A 21,187-nucleotide genomic window follows, 5' to 3' on the forward strand; every position below is an offset into this window, starting at 1 on the left:
TGCTGACGCAGTTTGACGTAAAATACGCTCGACCCCTTATCTTCGACGCATGACAGTTCACGAGTCTTCCTGTTCGCTTGTGGCTAGAGGACGTTGGTGTCACACAGGAGAGGGGCTCTTCAGGTAGTTTTTATTTTCAGTAAATCGAGAAAAGAAACAACAGAAACAAAAATGTTTTCCCGTGCCGTGAGACCTACCGTGAGCCTCGCCCGGAGCTTGTCCACCTCTTCGCAGAACAACGCCAAGGTGGCGGTGCTCGGCGCGTCTGGCGGCATAGGCCAGCCGCTCTCCTTGCTGCTGAAGAATAGCCCCCTGGTGAGTCACCTCTCCCTGTATGATATTGCCCACACCCCCGGGGTCGCTGCAGATCTCAGCCACATCGAAACAAGGGCTCATGTTACCGGCCACATGGGTCCCGACCAGCTGGATGCCGCACTGCAGGGCTGCGACGTCGTGGTCATCCCCGCCGGTGTGCCCAGAAAACCTGGTATGACCCGCGATGACCTTTTCAACACCAATGCCACCATTGTAGCCACCTTGGCCGATGCCTGTGCCCGCAACTGCCCCGAGGCTATGATCTGCGTTATCGCCAACCCTGTCAACTCCACCATCCCCATTACATCAGAGGTCATGAAGAAGCACGGAGTGTACAACCCCAACAAAGTGTTTGGCGTCACAACCCTGGACATTGTCAGAGCAAATACCTTCGTGGCAGAGCTTAAAGGCCTTGACCCAGCTCGTGTCAATGTACCAGTCATTGGAGGTCATGCTGGGAAGACCATCATTCCCCTCATTTCCCAATGCACACCCAAAGTTGAGTTCCCTGCTGACCAGCTGTCTGCCCTGACTGGCAGGATCCAGGAGGCTGGCACAGAGGTAGTGAAGGCCAAGGCTGGAGCTGGATCTGCCACCCTGTCCATGGCCTACGCTGGTGCCCGTTTCACTTTCTCAGTCCTCGATGCCATGAATGGTAAAGAGGGAGTGGTGGAGTGCTCCTTCGTCAGGTCTGAGGAAACAGAGTGCAAGTACTTCTCCACGCCTCTCCTCCTGGGGAAGAACGGCATTGAGAAGAACCTCGGCCTGGGCAAGCTGTCTGCCTTCGAGGAGAAGCTGGTGGCTGATGCCATCGACGAGCTGAAGGGCTCCATCAAGAAGGGCGAGAATTTTGTGGCTAATATGAAATGAACAGTGGGCATTTAGTGAGCTAAAATCAGCAGCTGTGATTGCTAATTTGTTCCGTCTTAACTTAAAAGGCATCTGGGTAAATCTCAAGATCTGTCACAGTGTTCCTCATTTGTTTTTGTTTTAGCAGTATGGTCGTCTTGATTTAAAAAATCCAGGTTTTGACCCTGATCCTATGTATTAATTTCCTTACCATTTACAAACATGGCTTTATCTTGCACACCTGTGATTTATGTACATACTGTACTGTGACTTAACTGTATTTTGCAAATCTCAAATTCATATATTTTCATGTACAATCTGTATTAGTGGAGATTTCTCTGCTGAATGAATGAGGAGGAAATACTGTCATGCCTGTCGATGCTAGTAGATGTTACTGGTGAACAAAATATTCACTCCACCAATAAACAGTTTAGCTTTAAAAATGATTCTTTATTTCTTCTTTTTGTGGTACACAATTGATTTGGTTCGACAGGGTACAACTGATTCGGTGATGCTTTTCATGAAATGGACTGAGCAGGTGAATCCAGATGAAAGGAATTAAGAGCTGCACCTTTTCATTATCAATAAGTCTGCCGATTTTTTACAATTAATCAATTAATTGTTTGGTCTTTAAAGTATCAGGAAATAGTGAAAAATTATGACCACTATTTAAGTGAAGGTGATTTTGACTTAATGCATCCATCAGTCTAAAACATCCAGAGATTCAGTTTATCATCACATATCACAAAGAAAGCAGCACGGCCTGAAAACTAAAAAGATGAAGTATGAAAATTTGGCTTTTTTGCTTGGAAAAAGTACTTAAATGATGAATTGATTACGAAAATACTATTTTTCTGTCAAGTGAGTAATCGACAAATCGTTTCAGCTCTAAAAGGGATTTTTCATCGTTGGTTTCACATTTAAAAACTTATTTTTGACAAATTCATCTTTGCACTGAGACTGTTTGGATATGCATTGTTCAAATGCATGCAAACATATTAGGTAAATTAATCATACACTTGAATTAATTCCATCAGTAAACGTAAAACTTTCTGTGACGTTTGAGGTACATAGTAGTTGTCATAGTTGCTTATTTGAAGAAAAATGAAAGTATTGTTCTTGTAAAGAACCAACAAGCTAATGAATAATCCCTATTGTGGGTTTTGACTTCCATATTGAGGACTGCAGGTAGATTGATATATTTCAACTGCATGTTTATGATTCACAAGATGCACTGACGAACACACGATAGGCTTTGCTGCGTGCACAAAACACAACTATTGTTTATTGTTTTGTACATGTTTCATAGTTTGAAGACTGTTAAGTTGTGAATTTAGTAACTAGGAGATGGGTTTTCTATCCATGGCAAGTATAGCAGTATGTAACTTACTACAATTGCTACCATTTTCAACCAAATGAGGCAACCTTTAAATTAGCAATTAATAATTGTATTCTGTCACTTTCAATTTTAATCATGTTAAAGTAGATTGTACAAGATGACAGTCAGATGAGAAAACATAACAGACACAAGTACAAACCCATTATAGTTTTATTTGACATACAGGTGCTTTTGGTTCCTAGTCAAGGAGCTTTACTGAGAGCACAGATTCAATTTACACAAAAAGAAAAAACAGTGGTAGGTTAGATTTATCACTTATCTGGATAAAACTAGCTTTTGTCCAAGACATACAAAACACGTGTTAATGGTTTTTCAGTTTTTGACCATACTCCACTGACAAACTACTCAGTCTCCTTTGACTCACAGCATGCAGGTTCGCCTACATCAGTCATTTGTAGTGATTATGAAGTTGTCACAAGATGGCAAGAGCAAACTCACTTTTATTTTTTTCTTTACAAATTCTGCACCAAATAAAATAAAAGTATATCTAAAGAACAGGAACAACAATAATAAACACTTGTTCTACATAATGTTGCAAAATCTACATTCAAAAACCAAGACGCGCAATGTTGTACCAGGGCCCCATTAAATAACCATATCAACAAGCACATAGTATAACGTTTTTGTATCTCTGTCCGTCTGTCTGCTGGTCCTCCACACAGTCACAGACTTTTCTTACTTTGTTCTTCAGTACCAACAGCAGTCTCAGCAGTGTCTCTTGCATTTTTCGAAAGAGACACTCAGTGGTGGAAGTGAAGGAGTAGAGGCTACAGGGTAGATAAAATGACTTTTTAAAGTCCATAGTGGCCCAAGCCTTTTGGCTGAACGTGCCCCATCCCGCTTGTGCATAAACAGTATATTAAAATCATACAGGTAGCAGCAACACCCCTGCAGAGAGGGGTTGAGGGGGGCGAACAGTGGGTGAGGGTGGGGAAGTTTTGGAGTAGGAAGATTGGGAGGATAACAGGATGAGGGTTGGGAGGCGTTAGACTTTGTCTGTCCAGAGCACTACTGTACAAGGCCATCTTGAGGGGAGACTGGGTCTGTGTCTTGGCCTCTGCGATGCCTGTGCTCCGTTTTGTTTCTGTTATCAGAGTCTTCACGTTCACCTGTGTTTCTCTTCCTCTCTCGCTGCCTTTCTCTCTTCCTCTCCCGTCTCACTTCTTGGTTCTCCTTGTCTTTGCGGTTGTTGCGGTTCCTCCGTTGTCCTCTTACATTCTTCCCCTGTCCCCCTGGGTTAAGAAAATAAAATAATAAAGAATAGTAAAGTAGAGAAAAGGATAGAGCTCTCAGTAATGGTGAAAGCTATGAAAAGGAGGCTAAGAAACATTTGCATAATTTTTCTCATTTTTTCCACACTGTCAAAATAGTAAATTGTGGTAATCAATATTTTTAAAAAGACTGTTGACAAAAGGAAAACATTTTACTTTGGAACACATGCAATAATGTAGCTGCAGAAAATGTCCAAAATATCAGTCCATATGTTAAGAAGTACAAACTGTTATGTGTTTCATAACATATAAGAATGGCTAATGTCTCAATGGATATTGTTCATTTACTCAAGGAATTTCTGCTAAGGGGCCTCAAACAAGAATGTTTCATACTATAATCATTTCCCACACAGTAATCTTCTTTGTTTTTACTGTAGCGCAAACCAGCCCAGTTTATCTGGCCATCTACTGGGGGATGTTTGATTGACAGGACTCAATGCTCAACTTTTTTCCATTAAAAAAACATGACATATAGAAAAACAACAAATAAATAAATGTAATAAAACCATCTACCCTATTAAACGTAGCCAGACTTGTTGGGGGAGGGTGAACACACTACAGACATTAAAAGGTGTCATTTCCCTTTAAGATGTGATGCTGGTTATTGCAGTGCTCTACATTCACCACTAGATGCCAGTCTTTAATCACAGACAGCAGCTCCACTGTCAGCCTATCAGCTGTTGCTGCCCTCTCCCTATGATGAGCAGACCTTTATCCAAAATAGAAAGCCTTTAAATAAACCCCCAATTTATCTGTTCTTGCAACACCATCTCATAAACAAAACCAAGAGTTTTGGTATGCTGAAGGTTTATCTCTGCTGGAGCTACAGTTATTAATGATAATAACAAGATCCACCCCCAGGGAGGTTGGAGACAGGACCTGCAAGTGAACGCAGAGGCCCTTTCCTGTTGTTGTACTGCTGCTGTTCATGTGTGAGTGGAACGGAGCAGCACGGCCTGCTTGGCTGGATGGCTGGCTAGTCGGGGGATTGTGAAACTGCTGAAGTAGGCAGTAGGCACAGACACGGAGAGAGAAAGAGAGATAAAGCGAGAGAGAGAGAGAGAGAGAGAGTTCTGTCTCCCTCCTGTCCGCTTCATGTTTGCCCCCCTACACTCATGCTCTCCCTTTCTGTCTGTTCATTAATCAAGTTATAGTCCTCTTGTTGGACCAGGGAGAAGGGCTCACTTCTCAGTGTTCCCTCCAGCACAAGTCAGATCAAATCACCCTCGGCTAAACTAAGTTCTACCTGTCCCCTGTGTTTAGCCTTTATCTTGAAATAAAAGAACACAAGGATAGGAGATGGAGGATTTGCATTTGTGCACAAACACAATGTTTACAAGGTTTGATTAAAAGAATATGGGAAATAAATAAAAAAAATAATCAAAATCAAAGATAGTGAAGATGGTTGGGTGCCTGGATGGATGGATAGATGGTGGATGGATGGAGTAATCTGGTGCACTGACTCATTCAGGGTCTGCCCCTGTCCTCTATAAACACAGGAAGTCCCCTTCACTCTCATTGTTTTCTCTCTCCTGACACTATAACTATTTACAAGTTCAGTGGATTAGTCATACTGTAGCCCCCATGCTTTTGTAGAGCCAGAAGAGAAACCTAATCCATGCCATTGTTGAGATGATTAGGAGAGTGTTTATCAAACTGACCTGCATTTGGTTAGTTGGAACAGTTTCTGATGGGCTTTCTGTAAACTGTGTGTTGACAAGTGTGTAATGGACCCCAAATGAGACACCTTTTGAGGTTTTGGAACATTTTCAACGGACATTTAGGACATTCCCAAAAGCCAACTTTTAATGAATAAATGTTATAATCTTGTGTCTCCCTAACTTGCTGCCGCTCTCCCAGTGGCTCTCTCCCTGTGCGTGTGTCTATGTGCGATTGTGTGAGTGGAGACAGGTGTGCCGGAGTCAGAGCAGAGCCACACCAGCTGCACCTCATCACTATTATCAAGCTCTCTACAAATACCCAGCACTGCCACAACCACCCTGCCATATCATAGTCTCTGCTTCAGTCAGTATTACTATGCTTCAAGCCACTTCACCTGCATTTATCCAGTTGTCTTGTTGTTGCCCATCCAGGGAGGGTTGAATCAAGCTCGATTCAACCATGGATAACCGTGACCTGAATGACTGAGAATCTTCAGACCTCTTACTAAGCATTTTGGGATGAACACCCTCAGAATGGTACAAGAGTATGACAGGAAAGCCAGGAAAACTGCAGACTACAGAAACCACCTACAGTTTAACCTGAGATGCTGATAACATAGACTTCAACCAAGTCCAGTTGCCCTCAATTCAACCCTCCTTGGATAACCATGATCTGGATGACTGAGAATCTTCACAGACATCTTGTTGCCTGTTTTCCTGTACCTAACCCCATTTCCTTTCTCCTGCTGTTCTATGTGCTCTGTCTCCAGTCCCTTGTCTCGTCTTGTCAGCCCTGCTTCCCTGCCCTGGATTCCCACTCTTCCCAGCTTTCAGCCCAAGCCCCAGCCCCATGTTCCCAGCTTCCAGCCTCTAGCCTCAGCCACAAGGTTCCTAGCTTCCAGCCCAATGCCCAGCTCCTGCTTCCCAGCTACCAGCCCAATCCTCAGCCCCTGGCTCCCAGCTTCCAGCCCAAGCCCCCATCCCCAGTTTTCCCGCTACCTACCCAAGCCTCAGCTCCTGGTTCCAAGCTACCTGCCCCAGCCCTCACCCCAGTTCCCAGTTAGCAGCCCAAGCTTCCCCAGGCCTGCATTCCCTTTCCCCAGCCTTTACAATAAAATCTTGTCTCTGTCATATCCTTGTCTCCTCAAGCGTCTGCACTTGAGTTCACCTGCTTCGTCCTGCGTGACAATGTCATCCAGAGTTTGAGCCTAGCAGTGAGTGAGTGGTTGGCTTTGAGGACAGCACACGAATCTCCCAGTAATGTTACGAGTTGGAGCTTGCACCAATGGTAAAATATTGTAGCTTTATTCGAATGTAAACGTTCAAGAAAAGCTTCCATTTTTGTCTTCATCAGTGTTGGACAAGTTAATTAAAATTAGTGGTTAGTTATTAGTAACTTCTCTCAAAAAGTAATTGAATTACTTTACCAATTACTGCATATAAAAAGTGATTTGTTACGAGGCAGAGTAACTTTTGCGTTACTTAACGCAAAAATTTAACTCGTCCCAAAATCTCAGAGTTCGATCCACTCCGTAAAGGATCCGTTTTGTTTTCCCCATAACCCAAAATCAGTTCAGTTCAATCCAGTTTCACAAACATAAGAGAGACAACTAAAATATCCGCCCCGGGTTTTACCGCAGGTCCACAACTCAAACCAGGGATAGCAGCGGCAGGTCAGTTTCAGGTGTTATTTACAATATATAACGTTATAACTTCAGAGACAAAGCTTATGTTTTACCACAAGTTGGCTACAATAACGAGCATAACGTGGCTCTGAGACACCGTAAGGTCAGATGTTTTTATGTTGTTTGTGCGTTTGTTTGTAGTTGTCCACTATTTTCACGTAAGATAAAAAGTAACGAGTCCCTTTGAATTTCAGTTATTGTAATTGGATTATTTAATTTGAAAAAGTAATTAGTAAAATTAGTTACAGAAGTAGCAGAATTACAGTACCGCGTTAAATTGTAACGCGATATTCCCAAGACTGGTCTTCGTTAAAAGTGGAGCTGCTCTGCCAAGATTTGAACAATACGCTGTAAGGATGCACAATCACTTCACAAAAATATACTAAATACATTTTTTCCTACAAAATAAGAGTTCGGGCTGGTTATGTAGCTATGAGTGTTTTGGGGAATCCCCGTGTCTACAACTGAAATATATCCAAACGTGAACGTACTAGGATTGCTCAGGAGTTGTAATTCTTGACACAGTTAATTCTGTGCAGACAAATGATATACACTATCAATTCATATTGTAATACTTACCCTTATGGCAGGTACTGGAATTATTTATAATTACATCATCAGTGTGAGGGCTTCCTATTGGTACAAGTAAACGCTGTTAAAAGGAAACAACTAAGAGATTTTTGACATTTAGGGATTTTCCCTTTTCCCGTTTAGGGATTTTCTCTAAATGTCAACCTAAGAGACGTTTGACATATATGGAAGTTCATTCAACGTTCCTGACAAGAGTTAGATGAGAAAATCAATAGCACTCTTACTGTTGTCTGTTCAGTATTGAGCTTACGCCAGAAGGTTATAAGCTTAGTTTAGCATTAAGACCGAGAGATGGCAAACAGCTAGCCTGGTTCTGTCCAGAGTTTAAAAAAAACACCTACCAACACGCAGTTACATGCTATAACTATTTTTTAATAACCAGCACAGTGATTTCCAGGAGTCTGCTTGTTGCCTGGAAATAGTTGTGGAATGTAACTCCCCGTAAAAGTCACTTTGGATAAAAGCATAGCCTATGTCAAATGATAAAATGTATGTAAGATAGAAAACAAGCATATTTCCCAAAATGTCAAACTATTCCTTTAATATGTTGACGTAACTGCCACAACTGTGAAGCAACTGAAACATTCATTAAACACCAAGCCCTTGAGCACTTTCTAGTTTGTTGTCTAGCAATAGCTCATAAAAGTACAAAAATATAACAGAAAGACAATAATAATGGTGTAATATAGGAGAGTGGTTGTAAATCTCTGAGGTCACTCTTTAACCTGTCACTAATGTTATACGATGTGCATCTGTTTGCACACTACATGCTCCACTTCAAATTTTGTCATTAAAGACCGGATACACTAAAGGATTTTATATGACCTACACAGTACAAATATTGACAGTCATGTCAAAACAGTAAATCTGAATCTCCCACTGAAATCCTTGTCTGTCACTGTTACTCATGTTCTGAATACAATTAGTGCTAGACTCAGTATTTGTCATTACAAGTTAAGAATTTTGCAATAATCTGTTGCTAATGAGGAGGAATGTACACAGAAAAGTGTTCACCTTTTCATCCTGTATTCATCCACTCATCCTGCTTTACTGGGTTTGACACTGTGTGTGTATGTGTGTGTGTGTTTGTTTGTAAGAGCAAGGTGAGAGTCGGAAACACACAGAAATCAAGTGAGAAAGCAGAAGGGCACTGAGGGTAAGGGAAGATGTGTTTATGTGTGTTTGCACACGTGTGTGCGGTTGGAGGAGCACTGTGTGTTTTATGGTGGTACATCCTCAGTGGCAGGCGTTCTGTCGTCCGGGGAGCTTTTGGCGGGAGCCAGGCTGGGATTAAAGGCTATGGGCTGTCCCACAAGTGGAATGCCTGCCGCATGGCCGCCAGGATGTCACGAGGGGGGTTCTGGGTGTGTGTGTGTGTTTGTGTGTGTGAATCCCCCTCTACTGACTGGTTGGGGATGGGTGGTTTAACTGTATGTATGTCTCTCTGTGGTGTGTGTGAGTGTCTGTATGTATATGTGTGTGTGTGTGTGTGTGTGTGTGTGTGTGTGTGTGTGTGGTGGGAGTTAAGGGGGGCTAGGGTTTGCAGAGGGCACACAGTCTATCCGGCTACAGAGATAGAGGGGTGAACAGCAGGTCGATCGAAGGACAAATTAGCCAGCATTAACTTGAGAGACGGCGGCGGATGAGGATGTGTGTGTAAACATTCATAATCTCTAGCCATGGATAACGGAGGAACAGAGCCAAGTTTCTCTGACTCCAAGCCTAAATATGTCTGCGTGTTTCCTGCAGTTTTATAACTTTTCTGACGTGACATCTATAATTTAAAACATCATTTAGGAGTTAATCACTACAAACTGGAAGTTGTGATTTTGCAACGATTCTCCGGAGGCTTAAGTTAATTTATTTTTATAGGGAGAGTTTGATATTTTGGAAAAATACACTCATTTGCTTTCTTGGTGAGAGTTAGATGAGAAGATTGATACCACTCTTATCTGACAATGGTATCAATCTTCTCATCCAACTCTAAGCACAAAGACAAATAACTACTTCCCAACACATCAAGTAATTCCTTTAACAAAGAATGGCCATGAATCTGTTCAGGTAGGCAAATCTACATTTTGAAAATCTGCAAAGCACTGTGCAAGATTACTTTTTAGTTTGTTTAAATGCAAAAAGGAGGGTGGAACTTCAAATTGATTACTAACAAGTGTGATGCATTTAATGATTTGTAATTAGATGGATGTTGCTCTTAAACACCTTGAGCAAGTAACATGTAAAGATAAGATAAGATAGAAAGTGAGAGGTCACTCAAAGGCTTAAAAACAAGTGAGAGACGTAGCAAGAGTAGGGGTGTCAAGAGGAAGAGGAGAAATGCAAAAAGGATCTTACAGAATTTTAGAGGAGTTTTGGGTTTGGGGCAAGGATGGTGGATGTATGAAGAAAAGGAAGAACACACAATAAAAGTAAATAATATGTATAAAGCCAACAGAAGGAGCAGTATGGTGAAAGAGGATGAAATTAGCAAAGAGCTGGAAGACTCATGTGGAGGAGTAAAACGATGTAGCGAGGAGCAGGAAAGGAAGAGGAGAGGGGGAAGGAGAAGGCCAAGGGAGAAAGTGCAGAAAAGGAGGAAAGGAAGAGGAGGAGGAGGATGTATCAGTGTCTGAGGGCTGCTGGAGGATTACCGGGGGCTCTCTGAGGTCGGACCACTGACCCCCTAGCGTGTGCAGAACGTAAACAGTGAGGAGAGGACGCGCCGAAGCAGATAATTAGCTCTCATTCACTGTGGATGCTCTTGGAGTGGGAGCAACTGGGTAATCACACGCGGGGGCAAAGTCGATAAATGGGGTCTGTAGTGTGTAGGACTACACACATCTGTCTTTCTTTCTTTCTTTCTTTCTTTTTTCTTTTTTCTTTCTTCCTCATCTCTCATCTCATCTCATCTCTCTGTAACACACCCCTCCTCCCCCCTTTGCCAGGCTCAAGCTAGATCAACAGAGCCGTCGACCACACTAAAGTCTCGGCCCCGACTCGACTGACTGGGAGCGCCAACAGGGAGCTTATATGGGGGTCTATGTTTTCTTTAGTGTGGTAGGATGTGTGTGTGTGTGTGTGTGTGTGTGAGGGTGGGTGTGTGTGGGTGTGGAGGGCTTGAGGATGGGGGAACGGATCAGTAGAGAGATACAGATAGAAAGTGAGAGAGAGAGGGATAGGCAGGGTGATAGAGGGCACATTTCACAGTCTGCCTTACAAATCACGTCGACCCAGTTGACTCTCTTCACAAATTACCACCAAGAGCAACGGCTGTGTAGTTATTTTAGTGAGACGAAGTTGGTATGTGTGTGTATTTATGTGCGTGTGTTAAGTGTGCCCGAGTGAATGTGCAAGTGTGATTTGTGCATTTGTCTGACTTGTTTGAAATGGAGAGGGTGTATTTGTATCTGAATTTGTGTGTGTATGTATGTGTGTGTATTGGCAGCTGTGGGGATAAACCAATACTGATCCCCTGGTCGCCGCGTGCCTCCCAGGGGGAGGATGTTGATGTTGAGCTGGCTGTTTCTGCTCCAGAGTCAACTGCTTTTCTGCTGCATCACACACACACGCACACACACACACACACACACACACACACACACACACACACATGCACACACACACACATGCACACATGCACAGAAACACACACATGCACACACATACACACAGTGTTTGTTCTGTAAGTGTGAGGCCCCAGGGGGGCTGGATCTCAGCCTCCTAGCCTGTCTGCGATCTGTCATTTAACACTACAGAGCCCAGGCTAAAAAACAACCAGCCGTAGCCGCCAACCACCTCAGTAACCACACACACACAGTATATGCATAACACAAAGCGATCGTAAATATGCCACAGCATCGGGGTTTATAAAGAGACAGGCCGTCTGAAAGCAGTTTTCACTCTATTCATTGGAAATGATCACGCTATTCCTTGTTTACTAGGAGCAGAGAAAGCGGTTTTACTGTTTAAAAATCCAAAGAGGTCTCGTGGGAAAACACACAACATACCCATTGCAACATCGCCAATGTGTGTTCCCCCCACTGTCCTCACTCTAACCACAACGACAATCCTCTGAGTAAACAGTCGTAGTCCTGAGCGGAAGAACGACTAGATCTGATTGTACAAGCTGAAGCAGCAAGGTCTGGAATTCATAGAGTAGAAATCATGCCATGTGTCACAAATACAATGTTGGCAGTGAGCGTGATGGGTCAGTAGCAACTACAGTAGACAATGTCTAGTATGCAGTTTTTAAATTCAGCTTTTTTTTTGGACACATAGCTGGAACACAGAAACACTGCTACAGTGTCTTCCTTTTCCTCCTCACTTCCTTCTTATCGTCTCCATTGTTTTATTTACCTGTACATTTTTTCCTCTTGACCGGGCACTCTTTAGTCTCAGAGGTCTCGGGGCAGGGTTTGCCGAGGGGTGATGGGTCCACGAGGACCTGCCGTGTGCGGGTCTCCCGGCCCTGACATGGTCTACCAAACCGAGAGCAGGGGCTCCACTCGCTCCACTCACCCACCTCGCAGTGCACTGACAGGGGAAAAATGGAGACAGAGAAGTGAGAGTGGGAAACATCAATGTTTAGCCATTCCAAGTTTGAAATTGGGTTACTCTCTTTTCTTTGTTAAAATTCAAGCTTATTTGCCAGTTGTGGCCTCCAAAAATGTGGCATAGGCCCCTTCTAACAAAACAGGCTTTCAGACCACAGCTCTGTATCTTATTAGATAATTATTTTATGTGACACATCCACAGACATACTGGACTGACCTTGTGGTGTACACTCCATGAGTTTGTCATTGGGCTCATACTCCTCTGGACAGACATGTTGGCATCTCCCACTGAGCTGGTACAGGCCCGGCCGGCACCGTGTACATGTCTCACCGTTCACGCATGACTCACACTCTGCAGGGCACTCTGCAAAGACAAAAGCATAGTATAGTGGCCAAATTTAACGTGTAAACATGTCATGCCTCTATCTTCTGCATGGGTAATGTTGGAAAAAACAACATGTAAGGCATCATGTTTTACAAAAATTTGTCCCCTTTATTAAGAGTTAAATAAAGGGCAAACCCTACATTTTATTCCCGTCTCTGAATGATATGAACCCTGAACGCTCACCAGGAACACACTCCCTCTGTGTGTCGCTGCGGACCAGCCCCTCAGGGCAGTTCTCCTGGCACTTGCCCTTGTGAAGGTAGAATCCTGCTCGGCAGCGCGTGCAGAAGTTCCTGTTGAAGCAGGAGTCGCACTCCGTCTTGCACTCTGACAGAGAAACACAGACCCACCACCAGCGTTTATTTAAACCGTACAAGTTATCGTGTGTGTCCTGCGTGTTAAATATACAGGGTGTCAGTGTGTGTGTGTGTGTGTGTGTGTGTGTGTGTGTGTTCGTGTTTGCATGTCTCACTGGGGATTCAGTCAGGAATATAGACCACTGCAGGCAGATCTTTCTGGTGGCTGGTGATATATGATTTCAAGTAAAACAACACCTAATTCAGTTTAATGTCACCAAAAGGAAACATACTTAACAGGCTAACTGCTAGCCTTTTGCCCAGCTCAAACTGTATGTACATAATGCCAAATGTCACAAGCAGGTCTTGAAACTGTTGCTTGTAAAGAGTTGTATGTATGGAGAAGGACATCCTTGTGCTTATGTTTGTCACATGTAAGTAAAATAAACTTTTAAGAGGCCGAACTTAACTCAAGATAAGTTTAAGACACTTTTCTTTGTGTGTTTGTTTTGAGTAAATATCACACTGATAATTTAGCAGGCAATTGATTATTTTAATGATTAACTCATTGTAATTAGTTAGTCCAGCCACTAACACCTAGATACTTGTGTTAGTTTACAAGGAACATGCAATGGCTTACTTGTGCAGGTGTTTCTGTCTGGGGCGCGAGTGCCGTAAAAGCCTGGAGGACAGGAGGGCAAGCACACCCCGATCTGCTTCATCCCAATCCTCTGCAAATGCATGAATAAGCGTGACTTGCAGGACAGGCAGCCATTATAGTCAGAGCAGGTCTCACAGCCACTCTGCTGACACACTGAGCTCACACCAGAGATCTCTGTTGACAGGAACAGGGGGAAGCTTATTATTTTCACATGTGGTATAATAGGAAAAACTAAAATATTAAGATTAAGGCAACATTTTCAGACATTGTAAGCTAAATCAGTAAAATTAATCCTAATGGATAACTTGACTAAATATGTTATAGTTTTGGAGAGATCACAACATCTGACTTGTAGATTCCATACCAGTGATACCAACCTCCCTCTTATTGAAAGCACATAGCAGGAATTCACCTTTCTGTTGGTGCCAATAATGGACCCATTAAACTTCTGGCAGGTTTTATATACAACCCTATAGCATGTAGCACTTAAACTTTAAGATAGAAAATATAGTGTGTTCTCATATTTTCTCAGCCAGCCAAATGTGTAGTCCCAGAAGAGCCATTTTAGATCCTTGACGAGACACCTGCACTAAAATAAACTTACCATTAGTTCTTTAAATCTGTTGTGTCACCTCTTTCTTGCTCTCTTCCCATCTATACCAGCATCTGTATCATTTATTTCTGTATCCAAAAATTTCACCTCGCTACCTAAAAAGACCAATGGACAGAGAATAACATCCCATGTGCCTACATATGCTAAAACCTCTAGAAAAATAACGCTTTGAATATAAACCTCTTCTTCTTTAATTGAATTATTTTGCTGCTTATTAGGCCCAGACTGTTATGGGGGTTTATACATTTCAGTGTAATATCAGTGCAGCTGTCGGGCCAGTGGGTCTAAACTCATGTGCTTCTCTTTACAATACCAATGTAAGTATTTTAGTGATGGCACATCACTCTCAATGAATTATTGGCTGTATATTAGTGTATGTTGAATGCAATGTATCATACGTCCAGGAGATTAGTAAGAAGATAATGTAAGGCATACACAAACCGTCAGACATACTGTAGATTTATGTTCCACACATGAGTTTCAGTAAGCAAGATAATAAGATGTAGATTTTAAGTCAAGATTGCTAAAATGGGATAAACTTAATGATATATCATGTTTTCCAAGAAAGTGGGCTAAGGGCAGACAACCATGTCATGAAGGGCAATTATTTTACATGCATAAGTGGCATAATGCAGAGTCACAGGACTAATCACCTACTGCCAGTGACCACAATTTATACCATGTTTACAACCGTGTTTATGGGCATGAGTACTGCTGTGTTTAGTTTATGTTGGTGTATTTCACAGGAAGGGTTTTCATCCCCCCACTCTTCACAGATTTGTGGGATGATTCACCAGACTTTGTCTTTTGAGGATGAAAGCCTGGGTTGTAGGTTTAAATCATTTGAATTGTTTGTTGACAGCCATGTCAAAGACATTTTTATGCCTCCAAAGTTACAGCAAGTTTATTTCAATATGATGGCATGTGTTGAAGTCCATGATTAAAGACATATAGATGTACATGCTGCTACTGGCATATTGTAGATTAGATAGACTTTGGGCTGATAACTAACTGTATTAAAGAAGAAGACAAAAATTCAGTATAATTTCATTCAAGCTTTTGCTTCCTGCAAAACAGCAACAAAGAGGGTTTGTGGGGTTGGATGTGTATATGTGTTGTATGTGAGGATGTTCTTTGCTCCTGGTTCCAATGTTATTTAACAGTATCACTTTCTCTATGAGGAAATGGGTTCAACTCGAAATACTGTGCTTTAGTTAGGTCAGGAATGTGGCTGGTACAGGCTACTATTATATTATTGCTTAACATGCACCAGGAATAACACCTGTGACACAAAGTCAACATGTATCCATGAGAAAAGTCCCGTGTTTTTCATACTTGCACACTCACACTGCATTGATCCGCCATTCCTAAAGGTATTAGTATTTTGGAAATTGTTGCAGTTTCACTCATGGTTGGCAAATAAATGGCAGCCCCTGCAAGCAACCACTGAATTAGTTTTCCTCTTCAGCCTTGCATGGCATTTCATGCCACTGGCTTAAGTTGGTCCTCGTCCTTCTTGTCTAAGTTCCGGGTTTAGCTGCCGGTTTACAATAGATCATTAATATTTTGTTTGAAATATCTCAACGATCTTTACAACTGCTGTCCATTTGCCCACATGTGCTCCTGCCAAGCTGCCTTGATCCACAGAAGTCTTAAGACACAGGAATTTGGCTTTGCCCTCACACTGACAAAACCTCAGTTGGACAGTGGTATCTTACATAACATACCAACAAAGTCACATATGAATAAACACATTCACAAGCCGGCACACACACAGATGGTTCATGGCAAAAAATAGAATTGTGCAACAAAATAGAAGTAACATGGGAAAGAACAGACATTTTATCTAAACTGGTAATTATCTATGTCTTTAGGGTTCAATTATGCAACACACTTGATTTCACCACCTTAACAATACACATGTCCAGCCTGAAACCAAGAGGTAAAGCCATCCACAAAAACTGATCAGTCTTCATAAACTGTATATAATATGTATGTAATTCCCACTGTTAGCGCCCACAAGCCTTTTTTTTTTTTTTTTGGATGCATCATCACAGACAGGAAGCTCGGAGCTCGGGTTCAGTCTCTGCATGGTAATTTTGGTCAGTTGACTGAATGGTCAATGACCTCCAACTCACTCTTACCCCCTTCTTTCCCTCTGAAGTCTGTACTCATTCACCCCCTCACCAACTAATCCCTCCATCCTCCCTGATATCTCTGGAAGTGTCAGATATCTGCATCCTTGAAGGAAGTTTGCATTCTTAGAAGCACTTGTCAATTAATGGATACTGAGTCAGTCTGGCAGGCAGAGGATTACTCCTTACTGTAGAACGTGACCTAAACCTTCAACTTCCTTAGACAAAAAATGAATGAGTGCTGAGGTGCTGCCATCTCATTACATCATGTTTCGGTATGTGGATACGCTGTTGGGATAAACTGATTTATGTTTTTCAGTCGAAAAAAAAGCACATTTTCAGTAATTAATACAAACTGAAAGAAGTTAGGATTTCACAAAAGACATTCTGTTTTCTGTCCTGTAATTTAAGCACTAAAGTTTCAGTGGATACCCCCACTCCCACCTCTCTCACACTGTTGAGAGGCTCTTTAATATTGTTTAGGAAGAAATAAACATTTAAAAGAGAGAATTTGTGTGTCCTAACATAGCACAGGGTAAAGCAGACAATAAAATGTCTATATATCCGACATTTGTACAGCACAAACACATATTTAAGTGACTACATTATTATTATTTAAGTATTACATTATTAACATATCTACCTACATTTTCTTCTGTTTTATTTTCATTAGGACTGATGTCTAAACTAATTTTCAGTTTGCTGCAGTTTATAAGCTCTATATGGACTGTTTCACCATGCTGAACAGCAAAACAATCCTCAGGACTCCTTCAAAACTGCATAATATACACGCAGGTGTTGCAACTCTCTGTCTTGAAAAAACAAAACAAATTATTTTCCAAAATTCAAGTTTGATGGCCATGAAAAAGGTTTTAGGGGAAAAATAACAACAAAAGTCCTCTTTCTGATCCGGAGTGCAGGTCAGAGCTCTGTAATAAAATGTAAAGAGAAAGAGACACATGCAGAGAGAAGTTTCAGCCACAGGTGGCCGGCATAAAAACATCACTCCGAAGGTCTATTATTGTACAGTAGATCACAGACAGTTTTCAGCCACGCTGGCAAGTGATACATGGAATATTCCAGTTATCACTGCTCCTCTCTAACAGACTTAGTCACAAAGCACATCTGGAGACCCTCAGTGATAAAGTGTGTGGAGGAATAGTAGAAAAATATACTTTATTGATACTTATTTTATAGTGTCATGGAAAAAGGCCGGCCATAGCTCAAGAGATTAGACATAATGTTGGACCCCATGGAGATAGGGGAGATGAAATACCACCAGACTTGAGTGTTTTCAGTGTGGAACCTGGTGTTTTGATGGAGCATACTGTCAGTTTTGTATTAACTCAGATTCTTAACAATAATAAGAACAAGATGGGACATGATTTCAGTGTTGATAACCTACTTGAGTTAAAAGTGTCTGGAATAACTCGAAACCCATTCGATGTGAAGTGGACAGAATAAACTTTTTCCGCGAATTACAGAATCTTGCAGTATATGGAAATAAGCTGAACCTAGAAGCTACAGCGCCAAATATGGGAACTAAAGCTGTGAATATCCATTTGAGCACTGTCGTTAGTCAGCCCTAATAAACAGGCACCAGACCATCCTGAAGTGCGGTCTGCTGCTCTGACCGCTAGAGAGCGACGGGAACCAGGAGACTGAGAGCGGCGACTGCAGGCTTCAGGTGACAGACAGCACAGTTAATGAGATCAATTAAGGATAAAAGGAAATCCAATAAAAGCGGGCTGATAATGGCGAAATTACTGAGGGTATAATAGAGTGTGCCATCCAATCAAAGAGCCAGAGGAGCACGCTCTGGAATTGGCTGGAAATTAATTGAGTGAATTTTAGAATAACTGCATTTTGTAACAGTAATTAAACAACTTAAATTCCAGGAGTTCATAAACCTCATGATGCTTAATTCAGGACAGGAGTGTGGAAGTTGTTGATAATATTTTATTGATCTTTAATATCTTTATTTATTATTTTCAGGAATTAGGGCAATACTTCTTCTGATTTGCTACAAGTGAATTGAAATTGAATTGAATTTTGATTTGTCATCTTAAATTATCTAATGGGGAGATCCAAACGCAGCAAATATTAGGTCATATCTCGACAAACTCAAGTCAGAGGAACATTGACGCACAGGGTCCCTGTTGTGCGTCTGCGTAAGTTTGGTGACCTATAAGTCTGCCAATGCACTGACCAAATCATATACCTGTCACCAGTTACTAACCGTAAATCTAGAGTAACCTGAATATAAGATACTGTTTTTGTTGGCACGATACAGGATATACCTCTAGTCTGGACACTTCTGTGACTTAATGCCTCTCTGACTAAATATATATATGAATGTACGCAGTGTTGGGGAGTAGTGAACTATATGTAATTAAACTAGTTTACATTTTGCAGTAGCTTGCTGGTAGTTCAACTACATTTACATTTGCAAGGTGATTCAAGTAGTTACATTACTGTTTTTTGCCATTTTTGTGTAGTTCACTACTGAAACTACAAAACAATTTTGGGCCATAAAAGGAAAGGAATGACTTTTTATTTTTATTTTACCGTTGCTTCTCTAACTGAATCCCCTTTGACCATCCCCGCCCCCTTTTCCTTTTCACTTTCGCTGTGAAGGCAGCCACCAACACACACTTGACCTTTGTGTATTTTTGCAATAAACTCAATTGAGTGGCATCTTTTGCTGGCATGTGATTATTTTGTACAATATTTTGTTATAATTTCGTATCACATGTACATTGACAATTAGAATTTAAAAAAAAATGTTTTATTTTTTTACAAAGTAGTTTGAACTACTTTTTCTAAGTAGTTTTATTAAACCAAACTAGATATCTCCCTGAGATTTTGCTGTAGTTCAACTTCTTCAAGTGTGAAGTAATTGGTAGCTTGCAAAGCTTTCAAACTAGCCTCCCCAACACTGAATATATGCTATATGCTAAAAAAAAAAATTTAAAAAAAAGCAAAACAAACAAACAAACCACAGAAGCACACACACATAACGAGTTTTCTGAGTGTAGGTGTGTGTGAGTGTGTGTGTGTGCACTAAACACCGGGCAGCATGCCTCACTTCACTTTACTCACGTTTAGGTCGGTTCGGGCTGCTGTTCGGCTGACAACCAGTGTAATCCATGCAGTGCAAGATGATCAAAACAAAGGAGATCAGTTGTAATTGCATAGTAGCCCAGAGATGAGACTCGTAAAGCCAATGTCAATGTTCACCAAAACACTTATTGGGTAAGATTCCGTTTTCTTCCCCCAGACGGAGGCAGAGGGTGATAATTCCTAGACACAGCGGGACCCCCAGCTATGTGGTGATATGTGATGATGGTAGTGTACGGTGGCCCAATGATGCCTGGGCCGCTTAGACTGTAACATCCTGTAAAGGATCTTCATATGTGCCAAGAAAGCCAGACTGAATCAGGGATCCGTTATCCGTGCTGTGTTAAAGAGCATCCCCCCCAAAAAACGGACAAACACATAAAAAGCTCGATTTTCATCCGTTGCGCGCAGGAGGAAAACAAAATCAATCATTAGTGTAGGTCAGAATGATGAATAGGATTATTATTTATAGTTAGCATGGCTCTCAAAAAGTTTGAGACATTATATCCATGTGTAGAGCTCCAGATTGACCTTTCTTTCCCTCTCCCCGTCTTTCTCAGTGGAGATGCGCCGTGCGTCCCGGTGTGTGTGGATACTCTAAAGTGCCAGGCACGCTGATGGTCTCGGTTTCATTCAGCATCAGCTGAAGCACAAAAAAAGTAAAAGCCAGCACAGGACCAACACCAGTAACCACAAAATCAATTTGTAAGTTGAGTGTTTCGCAGTTCTTTGGGCTGTCAAACACACACCTCCTCTCACTCGCTGTCGGCGGCAGGCAAACCAATCTAAATCTCCGCAGTTTCAGCGCTTTTCTGCTTTGCGTGCAGGACCCATTCACTCCCCTCCTGCCGGCCCGCTGATGACTTCAGCCCTCTGCTGTCTCTCTGTCTCTCTCTCTCCCCCTATGAGCTCCAAAGTTTATTTAGAGGGCAAGCCCCCCGCGTCAGAGAGGGAGAGAGAGAAAGAGGGAGAGAGAGAGAATGAGAGAGAGAGAGAGAGAGAGAGAGAGAGATGGGTGGGGGTGGGGGTGGGGTGGGGGGGAGTGGACATAGGCCTACTGAAGTTATTTCAACGAGGGTTTAGAGATGTGAACTGTAGCTTCTCTATGAGTCCTGTCTGGCATTGTGCTTCCATGTGATGCTCTAAATGCACGTCGTTAAAATGGACTGAATGTAAAAATGGATGTGAGTGAAAATTAATGGACAAACCTGCGAGCCAACACTTCTTTTCAGTATTTTTTCCATATTTACAGTAGACAGTGTTAATAGTTTAAAAACTAATGTCTGAAGAAAGCGAAGAAGCCTATTAAAATGCTTAAAACAAATTATACTATAAAGTCCTTGAAAATTATTGGAATGTGGTTAAACACATTGTGGGCAAAATTCAAGTAGCCAGATTACATTAATGCTGATTGAGAAAAGGAAGAACTCTGTGACAGCAGATGTTCATGGAGATGTGATCTTGTCCCCTCAGATCTCTTCTCCTTCAAATATATGACTAATGTTTTAATGAGTTTGTATGAAGAGAGAGGTGACAGGTTACTCTGTAAAGTCAGCCCCTCTTCTGAATGAGATGAAATTAAATATATATGTATATATATACGTATATATGTTTGTATGTATAAATACCGAGCAGATCATTCTGTCTTTATTGTGTCTT

At 41.8% G+C, this 21,187-nt stretch overlaps 2 protein-coding genes across 3 annotated transcripts; one reads left to right on the plus strand and one right to left on the minus strand.

Moving 5' to 3' along the window:
- The first annotated feature begins 47 nt into the window (after window positions 1–47).
- On the plus strand, window positions 48–1,610 carry mdh2 (malate dehydrogenase 2, NAD (mitochondrial)). Its single transcript, XM_067602194.1, has one exon. It carries the CDS (start codon window positions 172–174, stop codon window positions 1,183–1,185), a length of 1,014 nt encoding a protein of 337 aa, XP_067458295.1. The 5' UTR covers window positions 48–171; the 3' UTR covers window positions 1,186–1,610.
- On the minus strand, window positions 521–20,438 carry LOC137191796 (R-spondin-3-like). 2 transcript variants are annotated; one of them, XM_067602195.1, is made up of 6 exons: window positions 19,511–20,438; window positions 13,640–13,834; window positions 12,887–13,030; window positions 12,536–12,682; window positions 12,122–12,298; window positions 521–3,795 (listed from the first exon to the last, which is right to left on the minus strand). In XM_067602195.1, exons 1-6 carry the CDS (start codon window positions 19,602–19,604, stop codon window positions 3,572–3,574), a joined length of 981 nt encoding a protein of 326 aa, XP_067458296.1. In that variant the 5' UTR covers window positions 19,605–20,438; the 3' UTR covers window positions 521–3,571. The 2 variants fall into 2 exon arrangements, with proteins under 2 accessions (XP_067458296.1, XP_067458297.1); XM_067602196.1 differs by lacking the exon at window positions 13,640–13,834.
- Window positions 20,439–21,187: the final 749 nt, after the last annotated feature.

This window comes from Thunnus thynnus, chromosome 10, assembly GCF_963924715.1.
Source record: "Thunnus thynnus chromosome 10, fThuThy2.1, whole genome shotgun sequence".
In the NCBI taxonomy this organism is placed as follows: domain Eukaryota; kingdom Metazoa; phylum Chordata; class Actinopteri; order Scombriformes; family Scombridae; genus Thunnus; species Thunnus thynnus.

What these genes read in the sequence shown, in the direction of transcription:
- LOC137191796 (XM_067602195.1), bottom strand. Translation starts at nt 19,604, where the DNA reads ATGCAATTACAACTGATCTCCTTTGTTTTGATCATCTTGCACTGCATG. An exon ending in AGACAGAAACACCTGCACAA is followed by an intron (nt 13,031 to 13,639) that starts GTAAGCCATTGC and finishes TTTCTCTGTCAG; the next exon opens with AGTGCAAGACGGAGTGCGAC. An exon ending in CATGGAGTGTACACCACAAG is followed by an intron (nt 12,299 to 12,535) that starts GTCAGTCCAGTA and finishes TTCCCCTGTCAG; the next exon opens with TGCACTGCGAGGTGGGTGAG.
- mdh2 (XM_067602194.1), top strand. Translation starts at nt 172, where the DNA reads ATGTTTTCCCGTGCCGTGAGACCTACCGTGAGCCTCGCCCGGAGCTTG.